The sequence below is a fragment of the Ranitomeya variabilis genome, chromosome 3 (genome assembly GCF_051348905.1).
Source record: "Ranitomeya variabilis isolate aRanVar5 chromosome 3, aRanVar5.hap1, whole genome shotgun sequence".
NCBI lineage: Eukaryota > Metazoa > Chordata > Amphibia > Anura > Dendrobatidae > Ranitomeya > Ranitomeya variabilis.
This window is the reverse complement of record NC_135234.1, coordinates 618,429,601-618,443,691: the sequence shown is the minus strand read 5'-3', so window position 1 is coordinate 618,443,691 and position 14,091 is coordinate 618,429,601. Positions and strand designations below refer to the sequence as shown.

General features: G+C 48.2%; 1 protein-coding gene across 1 annotated transcript in view; it reads left to right on the top strand.

The window, feature by feature from the left end:
• Positions 1–292: 292 nt before the first annotated feature.
• Positions 293–14,091, top strand: part of HTR2A (5-hydroxytryptamine receptor 2A) — a 144,325-nt gene continuing 130,526 nt past the window's right edge. Inside the window, exons 1-2 of the mRNA XM_077297391.1 lie at positions 293–652; positions 1,017–1,749. Of these exons, the coding sequence (XP_077153506.1) occupies positions 1,299–1,749 (451 nt within the window). The 5' untranslated portion in view covers positions 293–652; positions 1,017–1,298. The remainder of the gene's footprint in view (positions 653–1,016; positions 1,750–14,091) is intronic.

Genomic DNA, 14,091 nt, shown 5'->3' with positions numbered 1-14,091 from the left:
TTAGAACCCTTTACATCCAGTAAAAAAAAGAACCAGAATATCCTACATAGCTGGTATCCAACATGACTGACGTGTGCTCCCTGTCATATACAGAATTAACCTGTCCTATGTGTCATTGCACCGTATGTGGTTATTTTGAGATATTTTCATTTCCAGATACTCTACAAGCCATTCTTAAATCGTGCTGTGTAAAATGATGAGAGAAAGCACAGATTGGGGAGGAACGCGGACCACTATTGTCAGTTGCTACCTAGCAGTTTATGACATGGTTTGTAGTGGGAGGTCTGTAAGACTGAACCCAGGCACTCTGGAAGAAATGCTATTCCTGGGGAAATCACTACGTAATCTCATTGTGGAGACTGCTCTTTCTGGTGACAGGGAGCTTCTGCCATGTGAATTTTAATTAAAAACAAAAGTGTATATTTTTTCAGCTTTTCTGGATTCTCATCTGTGAGCTTTTTCCTACAATGTGGTGTTGGAAAGTCAACAAGCTGAGCAGATCTGTAATAGGGGAAGAGAACTGCCTTCAATCCAACAGGGACATGTGAGCTCCATAAAATCCTGCTGGAAATGATCATACTGTACATTTAGAGAGTACGGAAAAGACGAGGAAAGCACAGGCTGAAAATGGAATTCACATTGTACAACTCTTGTAAGTGACTTTTCTAAACGTGTGCACTGTTTGTGTTTCTCGTGCGGTCATAATGCATTTTATTACTGGCACTGTTTGCATTCATGAACCTTTTCTTCTTGCATATGTAAAAAAAAAATCATTCATAATCCCAAGTAATTTAAAAAGCCAATGCAAGTCTTTTACGGAGCTGCAAAGTGAGTCGTAATACACCAAGTTACTGTAATCTAGAGTTATTATTGATCAGACGTCAGATATAGAGATTCACCTTGGGACTATTATATTCGCAGGGAGATGATTTTTTTTTTTCAATTTCTAGGACGGATATATTCTCAGGGTGGCACTTACATTACAGATGTATTACTATTGTGATTGTTTTCCTCAGATTCCTCAGGAGGTGAAGGACTTAAACACTGGGAGAAAGATTACAGTTTAGGATGATTGTCACTTGCTGAAAACTTCCGTTCAGACTGGATTAAATGCATTTGGTATCTGATGCCTGAGTATAAAAGGAACCGCAGAAAATTGCTCTCCTGACCTGCAGTTATGCTAAGGAACCGATGGATCTTACAACACAGAGACTTATGGTGGACACCCAAGTGAGCTTCTCAGTAGGATGCTGGACCAACTCTTATAAACCTCTCCATTGTGGATTAAAAGCAGACCAATGCTTGAGAAAAGTTACTCCCTTCTGTTCTTTCATATCAATTCTCTGCAAAACTCAGGATTAAATATGGATATTCTTGAAAAGGAGAACTTTCTGAATATCTCCAAGAGCTCTCTCTTCCATCTAAACTCAGACAAGGGATCTTACAACCGTGAACCCACAGCTGGAGGGGATAATACGACTGATATTTTCAATTGGACCTTGAACTCGGGAAATGTGACACGTCTCAATCCAGAAGGAAGTTCTTTTTCTCTAGAAAAGAATTGGCCTGCCCTTCTGACAGTCACGGTCATCGTGTTGACCATTGCTGGGAATATACTAGTGATCATGGCTGTGTCTCTGGAAAAAAAGCTTCAGAATGCCACTAATTATTTTCTTATGTCCCTTGCCATAGCTGACATGCTTATAGGATTCCTTGTTATGCCCATCTCTATGCTAAATATTCTGTATGGTAAGTACAATATGGCAACACTGTCCATAATTACAAGTGTACATGAATGTATGTGAATACCCAACAATGTTCTAGGGATTATGTAGGGAAGAAGCAAATAAATAGTCAGATACTCAGATATTTTTATTTAATATGACCTGAATGTAGAATTCCTCATATTCATACTACTCCAAATGAAACTTGTTGCTGATAAATTAGATTCCGTTTTCTGCTAACCTGACTAAGTTGGTGTCCTTTTGGCCTCTATGGCACAGATGTACCTTTGTTTTTTCAGTATGAAATAGTGCAGTAAATCACTCATTTCCATATGGTACATAGTAAAAAAAATATATATATATTTATTCTGCATGCCTCTTCGGACAGGAGATCCTCCTGACACCTACAGTACATACTTATAGTGTTCACTAAACGTGATGTGAACCTTGCACAAGTAAAATATTTATCATAGGCAAAGTTCATAAATTATACATAGCACATCGAGACGACGGTACGGATTAAGTGGCTTGCGTGGTGCTCCATTCAAGAGTTTGTTAGATATCCACTATATGAATACTAATTGCTAATTAAGGCAGGAAAGTGCATTGCAAACATAATATATAGTGTATTTTATTATACAAAATGAAATCATAACAATGACAAGGGCACCAAAATAGTAATGCATGTTATTGGACTGTTGTTTTCATCTATAAAGCTAGAATAATGGCTAATTATTAGGAAGATCAGTTATAGTTTAGTTTAGATACACAGCATAGTAAACACATATAGATAATACATGTCTTCATTTCAGGCAGGCAGCTGTTTGTGGATTGAATTTCTGTAGGACTACAGCTCCCCCTACTGGTAACAAGGAAATTACATTACTACAGGCAAGGAGATGAGTTCTAATATTGACATATCACTCATTCTATCTGACAACAGGGAATCAGTAAGACACAGACTCTTACTGTAACCTTTAAATCAGCAGCAGTGTACTGAAATGATGAAAATATGTAGGAAAAAAACCTATAAAATAAAATTCTTAGTTCCCAAGTAACAAGCACTGAATAAAACTTTTGGTACTATACGCAGGGCTGCCACTAGAAATTTTGGGGCCCCATACTGGCAAAATTTCCGGGGCCCCCTTGAGACTCCGCCCAGGCTCCACCCCAGCCCCGCCTCCACGCTCCACCCCTCAAACTGTCCACAGTCCCACCGCTCTCTCTTGGAAATTCTCCACTTCTCACCTATCACACATTGACAGTTCCCATCACCAGATCACACATGTAGCCGGCAGCTTTTGTTTTGGCCAATAGATTTTTTTAAGCCACCAAAATGACAAGGTAGACACTTTTGGCTGGGCCCTACTCTACTGTAACCTATTACATATTTGTTAAAATATGCAGTACAATTTAGGTATATTTTTATTTTTCAATTTTTAAAATGACCTATAATACCACATACAAGGAACAAATACCACAGCACCATGACCAGACACCATATTATCACCACAGTGACCTATAATACTATCTACAAGGCACAAATACCGCCACACCATGACCAGATGACATATTACCACCACAGTGATCGAATAATATCAAATACAAGAAACAAATACCACAACATCATGACCAGACCACATATTACCAACACATAGTGACTGAATACTACAATACTGATCAATAATAAAAAAAACACAATACTATCACCATAAGTGCCATTATACACAGGAGATCTGTACTTAGTATGCAGTGTCTGTGTACAGATAATACAGTGATCACTAGTGACATTATACACAGGAGCTCTGTATATAGTCTACAGGTAATCCAGTGATCACTGGTGATATTATACACAGGACCTCTGTATATAGTATACAGTGTATAGTGTCAGTGTATAGGTAACACTGACTTACCAGTGACGTCTCTAGGTGAAGTCCTTCATCTTTCATCCCGCAGAGACCACCATCACTTCATGCAGCCAGGACTCGTTTCTGCAGGAAATAACAGTTATCTCGAGTTCCACTTGCAGAACACATTACTTAATTTTCCCAACTTCTACATTACACCACATGAAGAAGGCGACATAGTGTCAATCTACACAGTAATAGGACCGCCCCTCCATTTAAAACAGTGTACTCAAAAAATAAAATAAATACATCACTGCAGTAATAATATCCCTTAATTAGCCCCTATGGTAATAATATTCGCCATCCTAGCCCCCGTGTGTCTCATTACTGGGGTCAGCCATATGTTCTCCCATCCTGCCCTAATGAGTATCCATCCTGCCCCATATGATCTCCCCATCCTGCCCTAATGAGTATCCATCCTGCCCCATATGATCTCCCCATCCTGCCCCATCTGTCTCCATCGTATCCATCCTGCCCCCCATGATCCTGCCCCATCTGTCTCCAATCCTGCCTCCAGTGTCTCCAATCATGCCCGTATCACCATTCTGCCCCGTCTCCAATCAGGCCCCCATTTCTCAATTCTGCCCCATCTGTTTCCATTCCTGCCCCAGTGTCTCCAGTCATGCCGCAGTGTCTGTCATCCTGCCCCGTGTCTCCAATCATGCCCCCCCTGTGTCAAGCTTTCTGCCCCTGTGTCCAGCTTTCTGCCCCCGTGTCCAGCTTTCTGCCCACGTGTCCAGCTTTCTGCCCTCCTGTGCCCAGCTTTCTGCCCCCCTGTGCCCAGCTTTCTGCCCCCCTGTGCCCAGCTTTCTGCCCCCCTGTGCCCAGCTTTCTGCACCCGTGTCCAGCTTTCTGCCCCCGTGTCCAGCTTTCTGCCCCCCCTGTGCCCAGCTTTCTGCCCGTGTGCATCTTTCTGCCCCTGTGTGCATCTTTCTGCCCCAATGTCCAGCGTTCTGCCCGTGTCCAGCGTTCTGCCTGTGTCCAGCGTTCTGCCCGTGTCCAGCGCTCTGCCCCCCTGTGTCCAGCGCTCTGCCCCCGTGTCCAGCGCTCTGCCCCCGTGTCCAGCGCTCTGCCCCCGTGTCCAGCGCTCTGCCCCCGTGTCCAGCGTTCTGCCCCCCCTGTGTCCAGTGTTCTGCCCCCCCGTGTCCAGCGTTCTGCCCCCTCCTGTGTCCAGCGCTCTGCCCCCTCCTGTGTCCAGCGTTCTGCCCCCTCCTGTGTCCAGCGCTCTGCCCCCCTGTGTCCAGCGCTCTGCCCCCTCCTGTGTCCAGCGCTCTGCCCCCCGTGTCCAGCGTTCTGCTCCTCCTGTGTCCAGCGCTCTGCCCCCTCCTGTGTCCAGCGTTCTGCCCCCTCCTGTGTCCAGCGCTCTGCCCCCTCCTGTGTCCAGCGTTCTGCCCCCTCCTGTGTCCAGCGCTCTGCCCCCTCCTGTGTCCAGCGCTCTGCCCCCTCCTGTGTCCAGCGCTCTGCCCCCTCCTGTGTCCAGCGTTCTGCCCCCTCCTGTGTCCAGCGCTCTGCCCCTCCTGTGTCCAGCGCTCTGCCCCCTCCTGTGTCCAGCGTTCTGCCCCCTCCTGTGTCCAGCGTTCTGCCCCCTCCTGTGTCCAGCGCTCTGCCCCCTCCTGTGTCCAGCGCTCTGCCCCCTCCTGTGTCCAGCGCTCTGCCCCCTCCTGTGTCCAGCGCTCTGCCCCCTCCTGTGTCCAGCGCTCTGCCCCCTCCAGCGCTCTGCCCCCTCCTGTGTCCAGCGCTCTGCCCCCTCCTGTGTCCAGCGTTCTGCCCCCTCCTGTGTCCAGCGTTCTGCCCCCTCCTGTGTCCAGCGTTCTGCCCCCTCCTGTGTCCAGCGTTCTGCCCCCTCCTGTGTCCAGCGCTCTGCCCCCTCCTGTGTCCAGCGCCCTGCCCCCTCCTGTGTCCAGCGTTCTGCCCCCTCCTGTGGCCAGCGCTCTGCCCCCTCCTGTGTCCAGCGCCCTGCCCCCTCCTGTGTCCAGCGTTCTGCCCCCTCCTGTGGCCAGCGCTCTGCCCCCTCCTGTGTCCAGCGCTCTGCCCTGGGCCCCCCCCCCCCCCCCCCCCCGGATCGCCGCTCTCAATTTAAAAAAAAAAGTTCTACTTACCTCCCGTCCCGCGCTCCTGCTCTCTGCACGCAGCTGCAGCGTGCACTCGCCGGCGACTGACAATGAAGTCAGACGCCGGCGACATGCACGCTGCGGCTGACGTCAGCTGCCAGCCTCAGATTGGCTGGCGGCTGTTAACTATTGACGTGCGGCCTCGGGCCCGCACTTCAATAGCGCTGCAGCGCCGGCCGCAGCTAAGGGCCTGGTTCAGCCTGCGGCTGCCGGTAGGGGCCCGATGGGCAGATGAGACGGGGCCCAATGCAGGCCCCTCTGCCCACCGGGCCCCATACGCCAGTCACGGCTGTAATGCCCTGATGGCGGCCCTGGACTATACGTTTACAAACCCTTACATTCTGACAATTTTGTTCAGTATATCAGAATATAATGGAACCTTACATTTAAACTGAAGGCACATCCAGAACTAGAGACAGACAGAGATGAAGATCTAAACACAATCAGTCTCAGTTGGACACAAGTGTAAAATAAAAATAAATCTTCAGACCATATAGTAATTTATTCTAGCAGAGACATTAGCAGCTCCAGACTTCATTAACATTAGTTTATAGTGTTACAAGGAAATACACATCGTTCTGAAAAAATGCGTAAGGGGTCTAAGAGACTAACAAACAAGCAGAAATGGTGTTCCAAGTGGTTGTCACCATCATTGATGGAGTTCTCAGGAAATGAAATAAATACATCCAAGGAAATGTCATAATGAATAAATTCCTAACTACAATTAATTAGAAACTCAAATGTTTGGTCTAGAGAAGGTATCACTATAGACAATAAAATAGCCACCATTTTGTTACACTGATAGAAACCGGTGCTAGAATGTTAATAGGACAGGTGCTTGTGAACCAGTGCAATAAGTTCTGCCCTCTTCTTTCATGGGTATGAAGAGGTGGTTCTAGTGGATATTCTGATCTAATAGTGGACATACCAGGAGTGGAGGGCTAACTAGAGGCTGCTCACACTGCTGTCTACTCTATCTGATCAAATACTGGAGATATTAGGGGTGCTGAGGTAAGAAGAGGCTGCTCACACTGCTGTCCACCCTGTCTATCTGATCTAATACTGGAGATATTAGGAGATTAGGAAGAGTAGACGTTCCAGCTCCTTAAAAAATCATTCCTTTATTTCTTCAAATGATAAAACATTACAAATGGCAGAATCCTCTATGAACGTGGATAGGCAGGAGCTGGAACGTGTACTCTTCGTAAATCTGCAGATCCACGTCAGATCCTGACGGAGTTCCGTCCACCAGGGGTAGTCGGTGAACTGGCTAGGGCGTTCAGCCCAACTTTATCTTTTTAAGATATTAGGGGTGCTGAGGTAAGAAGAGACTGTTCACACTACTGTCCACCCTGTCTATCTGATCTAATACTGGAGATATTAGGGGTGCTGAGGTAAGAAGTGGCTGCTCACACTGTTGTCCACCCTGTCTATGTGATATAATAGTGGATATACCAGGGGTACTGAGGTAAGAAGAGTCTGCTCACAGTGCTGTCCACCCTCTCTATCTGATCTAATAGTGGAGATACCAGAGGTACTGAGGAAAGAAGTGGCTGCTCACACTGCTGTCCACCCTGTCTAGGTGATCTAATAGTGGACATACCAGGGGTACTGAGGTAAGAGGAGACTGCTCACAGTGCTGTCCACCCTCTCTATCTGATCTAATAGTGGAGATACCAGAGGTACTGAGGTAAGAAGTGGCTGTTCACACTGCTGTCCACCCTCTCTATCTGATCTAATACTAGAGATATTAGGGGTGCTGAGGTAAGAAGTGGCTGCTCACACTGCTGTCCACCCTGTCTATCTGATCGAATAGTGGAGATACCAGGGGTACTGAGGTAAGAAGTGGCTGCTCACACTGCTGTCCACCCTCTCTATCTGATCTAATACTGGAGATATTAGGGGTGCTTAGGTAAGAAGTGGCTGCTCACACTGCTGTCCACCCTGTCTATCCGATCTAATAGTGGAGATACCAGGGGTACTGAGGTAAGAGCCCCTGATGTACCTAAACAGCAGAAACTCCCCACAATGACTGTATTTTGCAAGCTGCACCAATCAAGGAATTTATTTAGAGATGTGGTAAGCACGTTGAACCAACAGGTGCTTCACAGAACTTTTTCAAATGTGGTGGATGTGAAAACAAAAATGATATTTTTTCAGCTAAAATGTTGTTTTAAACCTACATTTGTCATATTAAAAATGGATAATAGGACAATTCAGACCCCATAATTTGTAACGCCATTTCTCCTGAATGCAATGATATCCCATGTGTGGTCAAAAATTGCTGGGTTCGGAAAGGAAAGAGTTTCATTTTTGGAGTGTTTGCAGAGCCCCTAACATGTCAAAAACAGCAGAAAACCCCCTCAAGTGACCCCATTTTGTGAACTAGACCCCTCAAGGAACTCAAATAGTGATGTACTAAGCATTTTTTAACCTAAAGGTGATCCACAAAATGTTGTAGCATTTAGACGTGAAAACAAAAAAATTACATTTTTTCCAATAAAATACTGTTTTAGCTCCAAATTTATAATATACACAAGGGCTAATAGTAGAAAATGGAACCCATAATTTGTTATGCTATTTTTACCAAACACAGTGATACCCCAATTGTGGTTCTGACTCTGTGGTGCCCCTGAGAGTCCAGTCGCCATAGAAGTACTGCACCTCATCCAGAGGTGTGGTAACCCATTCTTGGGTAAGAAGGGGGCATTACCCGATACCCGCACTTTAGCATCCAACACCACTCGAGGACAGGGGATCTCGGCGGACCCAATTTAGGAAGGACCACATCTCAGGCTGGAGGGGGGACTAGGTAGAGGGTGTGGGTGGAGAGAGTGACAGTTAGGAGTGAAGTGTTGTCATGGAGACAGTAGGGAGGCAGAGTCAGTAGAGTCTGTGAGGAGTGAGAGGAGGACGGAGGTGTCTGAGAGGCGCTCCAAAGAGAAGGGGTCCTAGGGGCCAGGGAAGTGAAAAATCCACCCGTGGCGCCCGGATCCACAACAACCATAGTCGGGTGGAGGGACCAGGTCGCAGTGGAGACCGGCACTAGACTAGTGGAGAGACTGTAGGACTCAGCTAGCAAACCGGTGGCTGTGGTGTCTGTATGTGCGACAGCCAAATCTACACACAATCGCTAAAAAGGCTGCCACATAAGTTCAGAGGGACCATGAGGACCTCGCCTGACAGCACCTGAGGCTGTTGGCTTGGGACACTGTGTGTAAGGCGCAGGGCAGGAGAGTGTGAGCCAGCGCAGAAAGGTGACCTGGAAAGGTAGACAAGAAGGGGGTCCCGGAAAAGTGCACCCAAATTACCCGAGAGCTGGCTGGCCCACCCACCCGGAGGACACAGCACCTGGTTGGTGATTGTAACCTAAAGACTGTGAGTAAAGTGTGAAGACTGCACCCCGCTGTGTCCTCAGAATTATTTACTGGGTCACCTGCCCCGTATCACAACAGTTACCATCATCAATTTTACCCTATAAATGCCCTGGGACCCTGCTCTACCCATGGGCAGCTGTACCATCTTTACTGCGTCACCATCGGCCCCAGTGGATCTGAACCGCAGCGTCGGCCATCCCTTGCCGAACACCAAGGGTGGCGTCACGAATCAATCCCATATAACTTTTCCCCTTTCCATCCCTTGCATTTTTAATGCACGCTCAGGGCCTCAGAGTCGGGTCACGGCCCCGTGACTTCCCCAAAGAACTGTCCGACCCGGTTCCGAGGACCCCACGGCCCTGGTGGGCGTCACAACTCTACTGTTTGAGCACACAGCAGGGATCGGATGGGAAGGAGCACTACTTGGCCTTTAGAATGCAGATTCCATTTGAGTAGATTGTGGGCTACATTAGCAGAGCCCCTGAGGTGCCAGAACAGCAGAAACCCACACAATTGACCAAATATTGGAAACTTCACTGAATTTTATCTGGGGGTGTAGTGAGTATTTTGAACCAATAGTTGCCCCATAGAAGTTTATAACATTAGGACATGGAAATATAACATTTTAGTGGTGAATTTTTTTTTTCACTTTGCTGTAAATTTGTGACACATGAGTTAATAGGTAGTACTGGACACAATTTAATGCACAATGTGATGATGCCCTCCCTATATGTCGTTGGAAACTGCTGTTACACAACACATCAGGCTGAGAAGGAAGGAGCACCATTTGGCTTTTAGAGAACAGATTTTGCTAGAATAGTTTGCGGGTGACATTTGCAAAGCTACTAAGGTGCCAGAATAGCCTCATTGTAGAAATTGCATCAATTAATTCATCTGCGGCTGCAATTACTGGTTTGTAACATCCACACCAGGCTTTAGGCTACTTTCACACTAGCGTCGGGCTCGGCCCGTCGCGGTGCGTCGGGCCGAGGTTCCCGACGCTAGCGTTGTCTCTGCTGCACAACAGGGGCAGCGGATGCATTTTTCCAGCGCATCCGCTGCCCCATTGTGAGGCGCGGGGAAGTGCGGGGAGGTGGGGGCGGAGTTCCAGCCGCGCATGCGCGGTCGGAAAAAGCGGACCGTTGTGAGCAAAAAACGTTACATGTAGCGTTTTTTGGTCCCGACGGTCCGCCACAACACGGCGCAACCGTCGCACGACGGTTGCGACGTGTGTCAATCCGTCGCAATACGTCACTTAATGTAAGTCTATGGGGAAAAAACGCATCCTGCAAGCACTTTTGCAGGATGCGTTTTTTCGGCAAAACGACGCATTGTGGCGGATTGCAGTTAACGCTAGTGTGAAAGTAGCCTTATTCTGGAGAATTGTAAATATGCCAGTTTAGTGTCCATACGTTGTGCCTCCATACAGTGTAGTGCTCCCATATATTTCATCATCCCCAATGCCCAGCTTGTGCTTCTAAAGAATTGTTAGGTACGCTCTCCCCACTACAATAATACCAAACATGTGGCCTCTTACTGTGGTTTATTCACAGTGGAGCTCGGAAGAAGAGAGGCATTTGGATTTGGGAGCACAGATTTAAAGGGGTTGTCCACTACTTTCAATTATCCCCCAATGTATCCCCCCGGGGCCCCTGATGAATTGTGTAAATACCTTCCATTGCCATTTTCGCCTGTGAGCGGCGCTATGCTGGTGGCTGAGTCCGGGTCACGTGACCCCCAGGCTGCAGCCGCCGCTAATTTCCACCGACGTCACGTCAATTTCCAGACTCTGGAAATTGATGCGACGTCAGTAGCAGGTGTGACCCCAGGCTCCACAGACAGCAGTCACTCATCAAGAGTGACTGGGCTGTGGGCAGTGCTGGGGACTGCAGGGCTGTGCTGGGGGCGGGCGGGGCTGTGCTGGGGGCGGGCGGGGCTAGGTAGTAGGCAGGGATGTGAACGCTGTGTTCTGGGATGGGCGGGCGTGGAGGAGTCTGCGGGATGTGCCGGTGCCTGCGCCGTGATGTGCCGTGGTGCCGGTATGTGCTGGCGTCGGGATGTGCCGGTGCCTGCGCCGTGATGTGCCGTGGTCCCGGTATGTGCTGGTGCCGTGATGTGCCGGTGCCTGCGCCCTGATGTGCCGTGGTGCCGGTATGTGCTGGCGCCGGGATGTGCCGGTGCCTGCACCATGATGTGCCGTGGTGCCGGTCTGTGCTGGCGCTGGGATGTGCCGGTGCCTGCGCCGTGATGTGCCACCGCCGGGATGTGCCGTGGGGCTGCGCCAGGCTGTGTGGTGGGTCCGCTGGCCGTGCAAAGGTCTGCGGCGGGCGGGTGTCATTGCTGTATGTCTCTGTGTGCAGGCATCGTCCGATAGGACTACAAGTCCCATCGGGCTCTGCCTGCTACAGTGACAGTGAATGACACATTAGCCAATGATGGGACAGTAGTAGTCCCATCATCCGGCTAATGGGTTGAATGTAAAAAAAATATATATATACAATACATACAGACATACAGTGCATACAGACATACAACATACACCATGTGACATGCAACATATAACACACAACATGTGACAACATGGGACATGCGACAACATGTGACATGGGACACGCAACATGGGACACGCGACATGGAACATGCGACATGTAACATGCGACAACATGCAAAATGCGACGACATGGGACATGCGACGACATGCACCATGCGACGACATGCACCATGCAACGACATGCACAATGCTACGACATGCAACATGCTACGACATGCAACATGCTACATATGACATGCACCATGCGACAACATGCACCATGCGACGACATGCACCATGCGACATGCAACATATGACATGCACCATGCGACGACATGCACCATGCGACGACATGCACCATGCGACGACATGCACCATGCGACGACATGCAACATGCGACGACATGCAACATGCGACATGCAACATGCCACATACAGTACGTACAAACATACAACATACATACAGACATACAGTACATGTAACATAGAGTACATACTCACCATCACTTGTCACCTTGATCCCCGAAGCCATTGTCATCTGTAAGAAATATTAAAATAATAAACAACCAATATACTCCCTGATCCACAGAAATCCAATTAAAACGAGTGTCCCTCGACGATCTCCCGTGGAGAGCAGGAGCATCAGCTGATGCGACCGCTCTCCAGGGGCTCCAGGAATACAATGATGGAAGGTATCCTTCCACAATGTATTCCTCACAATGTATTCCTACGCCCCTGTGAGAAAATAGTCCCTAGTCTCACTTTATGCCATTGCTGTCGAGAAATTTTCCCAGGCAGCAATTGGCATAAAGTGACACTTTGAACTCAGGTAACCTCAGTGATACACTGCAGGAGCCATTGTCTCCTGTCAGTGTGTCACTGAGGGTCCTATAGAGCAGTGACATCACCCGATGTCACTGTTCTATAGGGGAGATCGTCGTGGGACACTCGTTATTAATTGGACTACGGCAGACAGGTAGTATATGGTTTATTATTTTACATTTTTTGCAGGCTCTGAAGTATGGTAAGTATGGTTAAATGAAGAATATTAAAATACTTTTTTCCTAATGTGTGTGTTTTATTAACCCTTTATTAGTATTGGATTACTAATGGATAGGCATCTTATTGACGCCTCTCCGTTATTAACCCGGCTTAATGTCACCTTACAATAGCAAGGTGACATTAACCCCTTATTACCCCATATCCCACCACTACACGGGAGTGGGAAGAGAGAGGCTAAGTGCCGGAATTGGCGCATCTTACAGATGCGCCATTTCCGGGGTGGCTGCGGACTGGTATTTGTAGCCGGGGGGGACCAATATCCATGGCCCTTCTCTAGGCTATGAATATCAGCCCGCAGCTGTCTGCGTAGCCTTTCTGGCTATAAAATTTAGGGGGACCCCACATCATTTTTTGTGGGGGGTCCCCCTATTTTAATAGCCAGTAAAGGCTATGCAGACAGCTGCGGGCTGATATTCATAGCAGGCTACAAATATTGGCCCCCGGCCGTCGGCTTTCCCCGTCTGGTGCAGAAAATTGCACGGGAGCCCATGCCGGTTTTTTTTCAGTTTTTTTACTAAATTAAACGCTCATAAAGGCCTCTTTCACCCTTGCGTCGGTACGGGTCCGTCGCTATGCGTCGGGCCTACGTACTGATGCACATTGTGAAATTTGTGCACGTCGTGGGCAGCGGATGCAGTTTTTCAACGCATCCGCTGCCCATTCTGAAGTCCGGGGAGGAGGGGGCATAGTTTTGGCCGCACATGCGCGGTAGAAAATGGCGGACGCGATGGACAAAAAACGTTCACTTGAACGTTTTTTTGTGCCAACGGTCCGCCAAAACACGACGCATCCGTTGCACGACGGATCCGTCACTAATACAAGTCTATGGTTAAAAAACACATCCTGCAAGCACATTTGCAGGATCCTTTTTTTCCCAAAAAGACGGATTGCTAAAAACGCAAGTGTGAAAGTAGCCTTAGGCTGCTTTCACACTAGCGTCGGTACGGGGTCGTTGCGCTGCGACATACCGATGCATATTGTCACAAAAATGCCAGACTTGGGCAGCGGAAGCAGTCTTAAGACGCTTCCACTACCCCATTGCAAGGTTCAGGGAGGAGGGGGTGGCGTTTCGGGCCGTGTATGCGTGGTCGAAAATGGAGGACTAGACGCACAAAAAAACGTTACATGTAACTTTTTTTGTGCCGGCAGTGCGCCAAAACACAGCTGCTTTCACACATCAGGTTTTTTCCGTGAGGCACAATCCAGCGAGTTTTGAAAAAAACGGATCCATTTTTTTCCGCCGGATCTGTTTTTTTCTCATAGAGTTGTATTAGCGCCGGATTGCGCCTGATGGCCACACGTTTCATCCGTTTTTTGCTGGATCCGTCAAAAAAGCTGTTTCCGCCAGATGGAAAACACATACAGAGGAACGTTTTTTCTG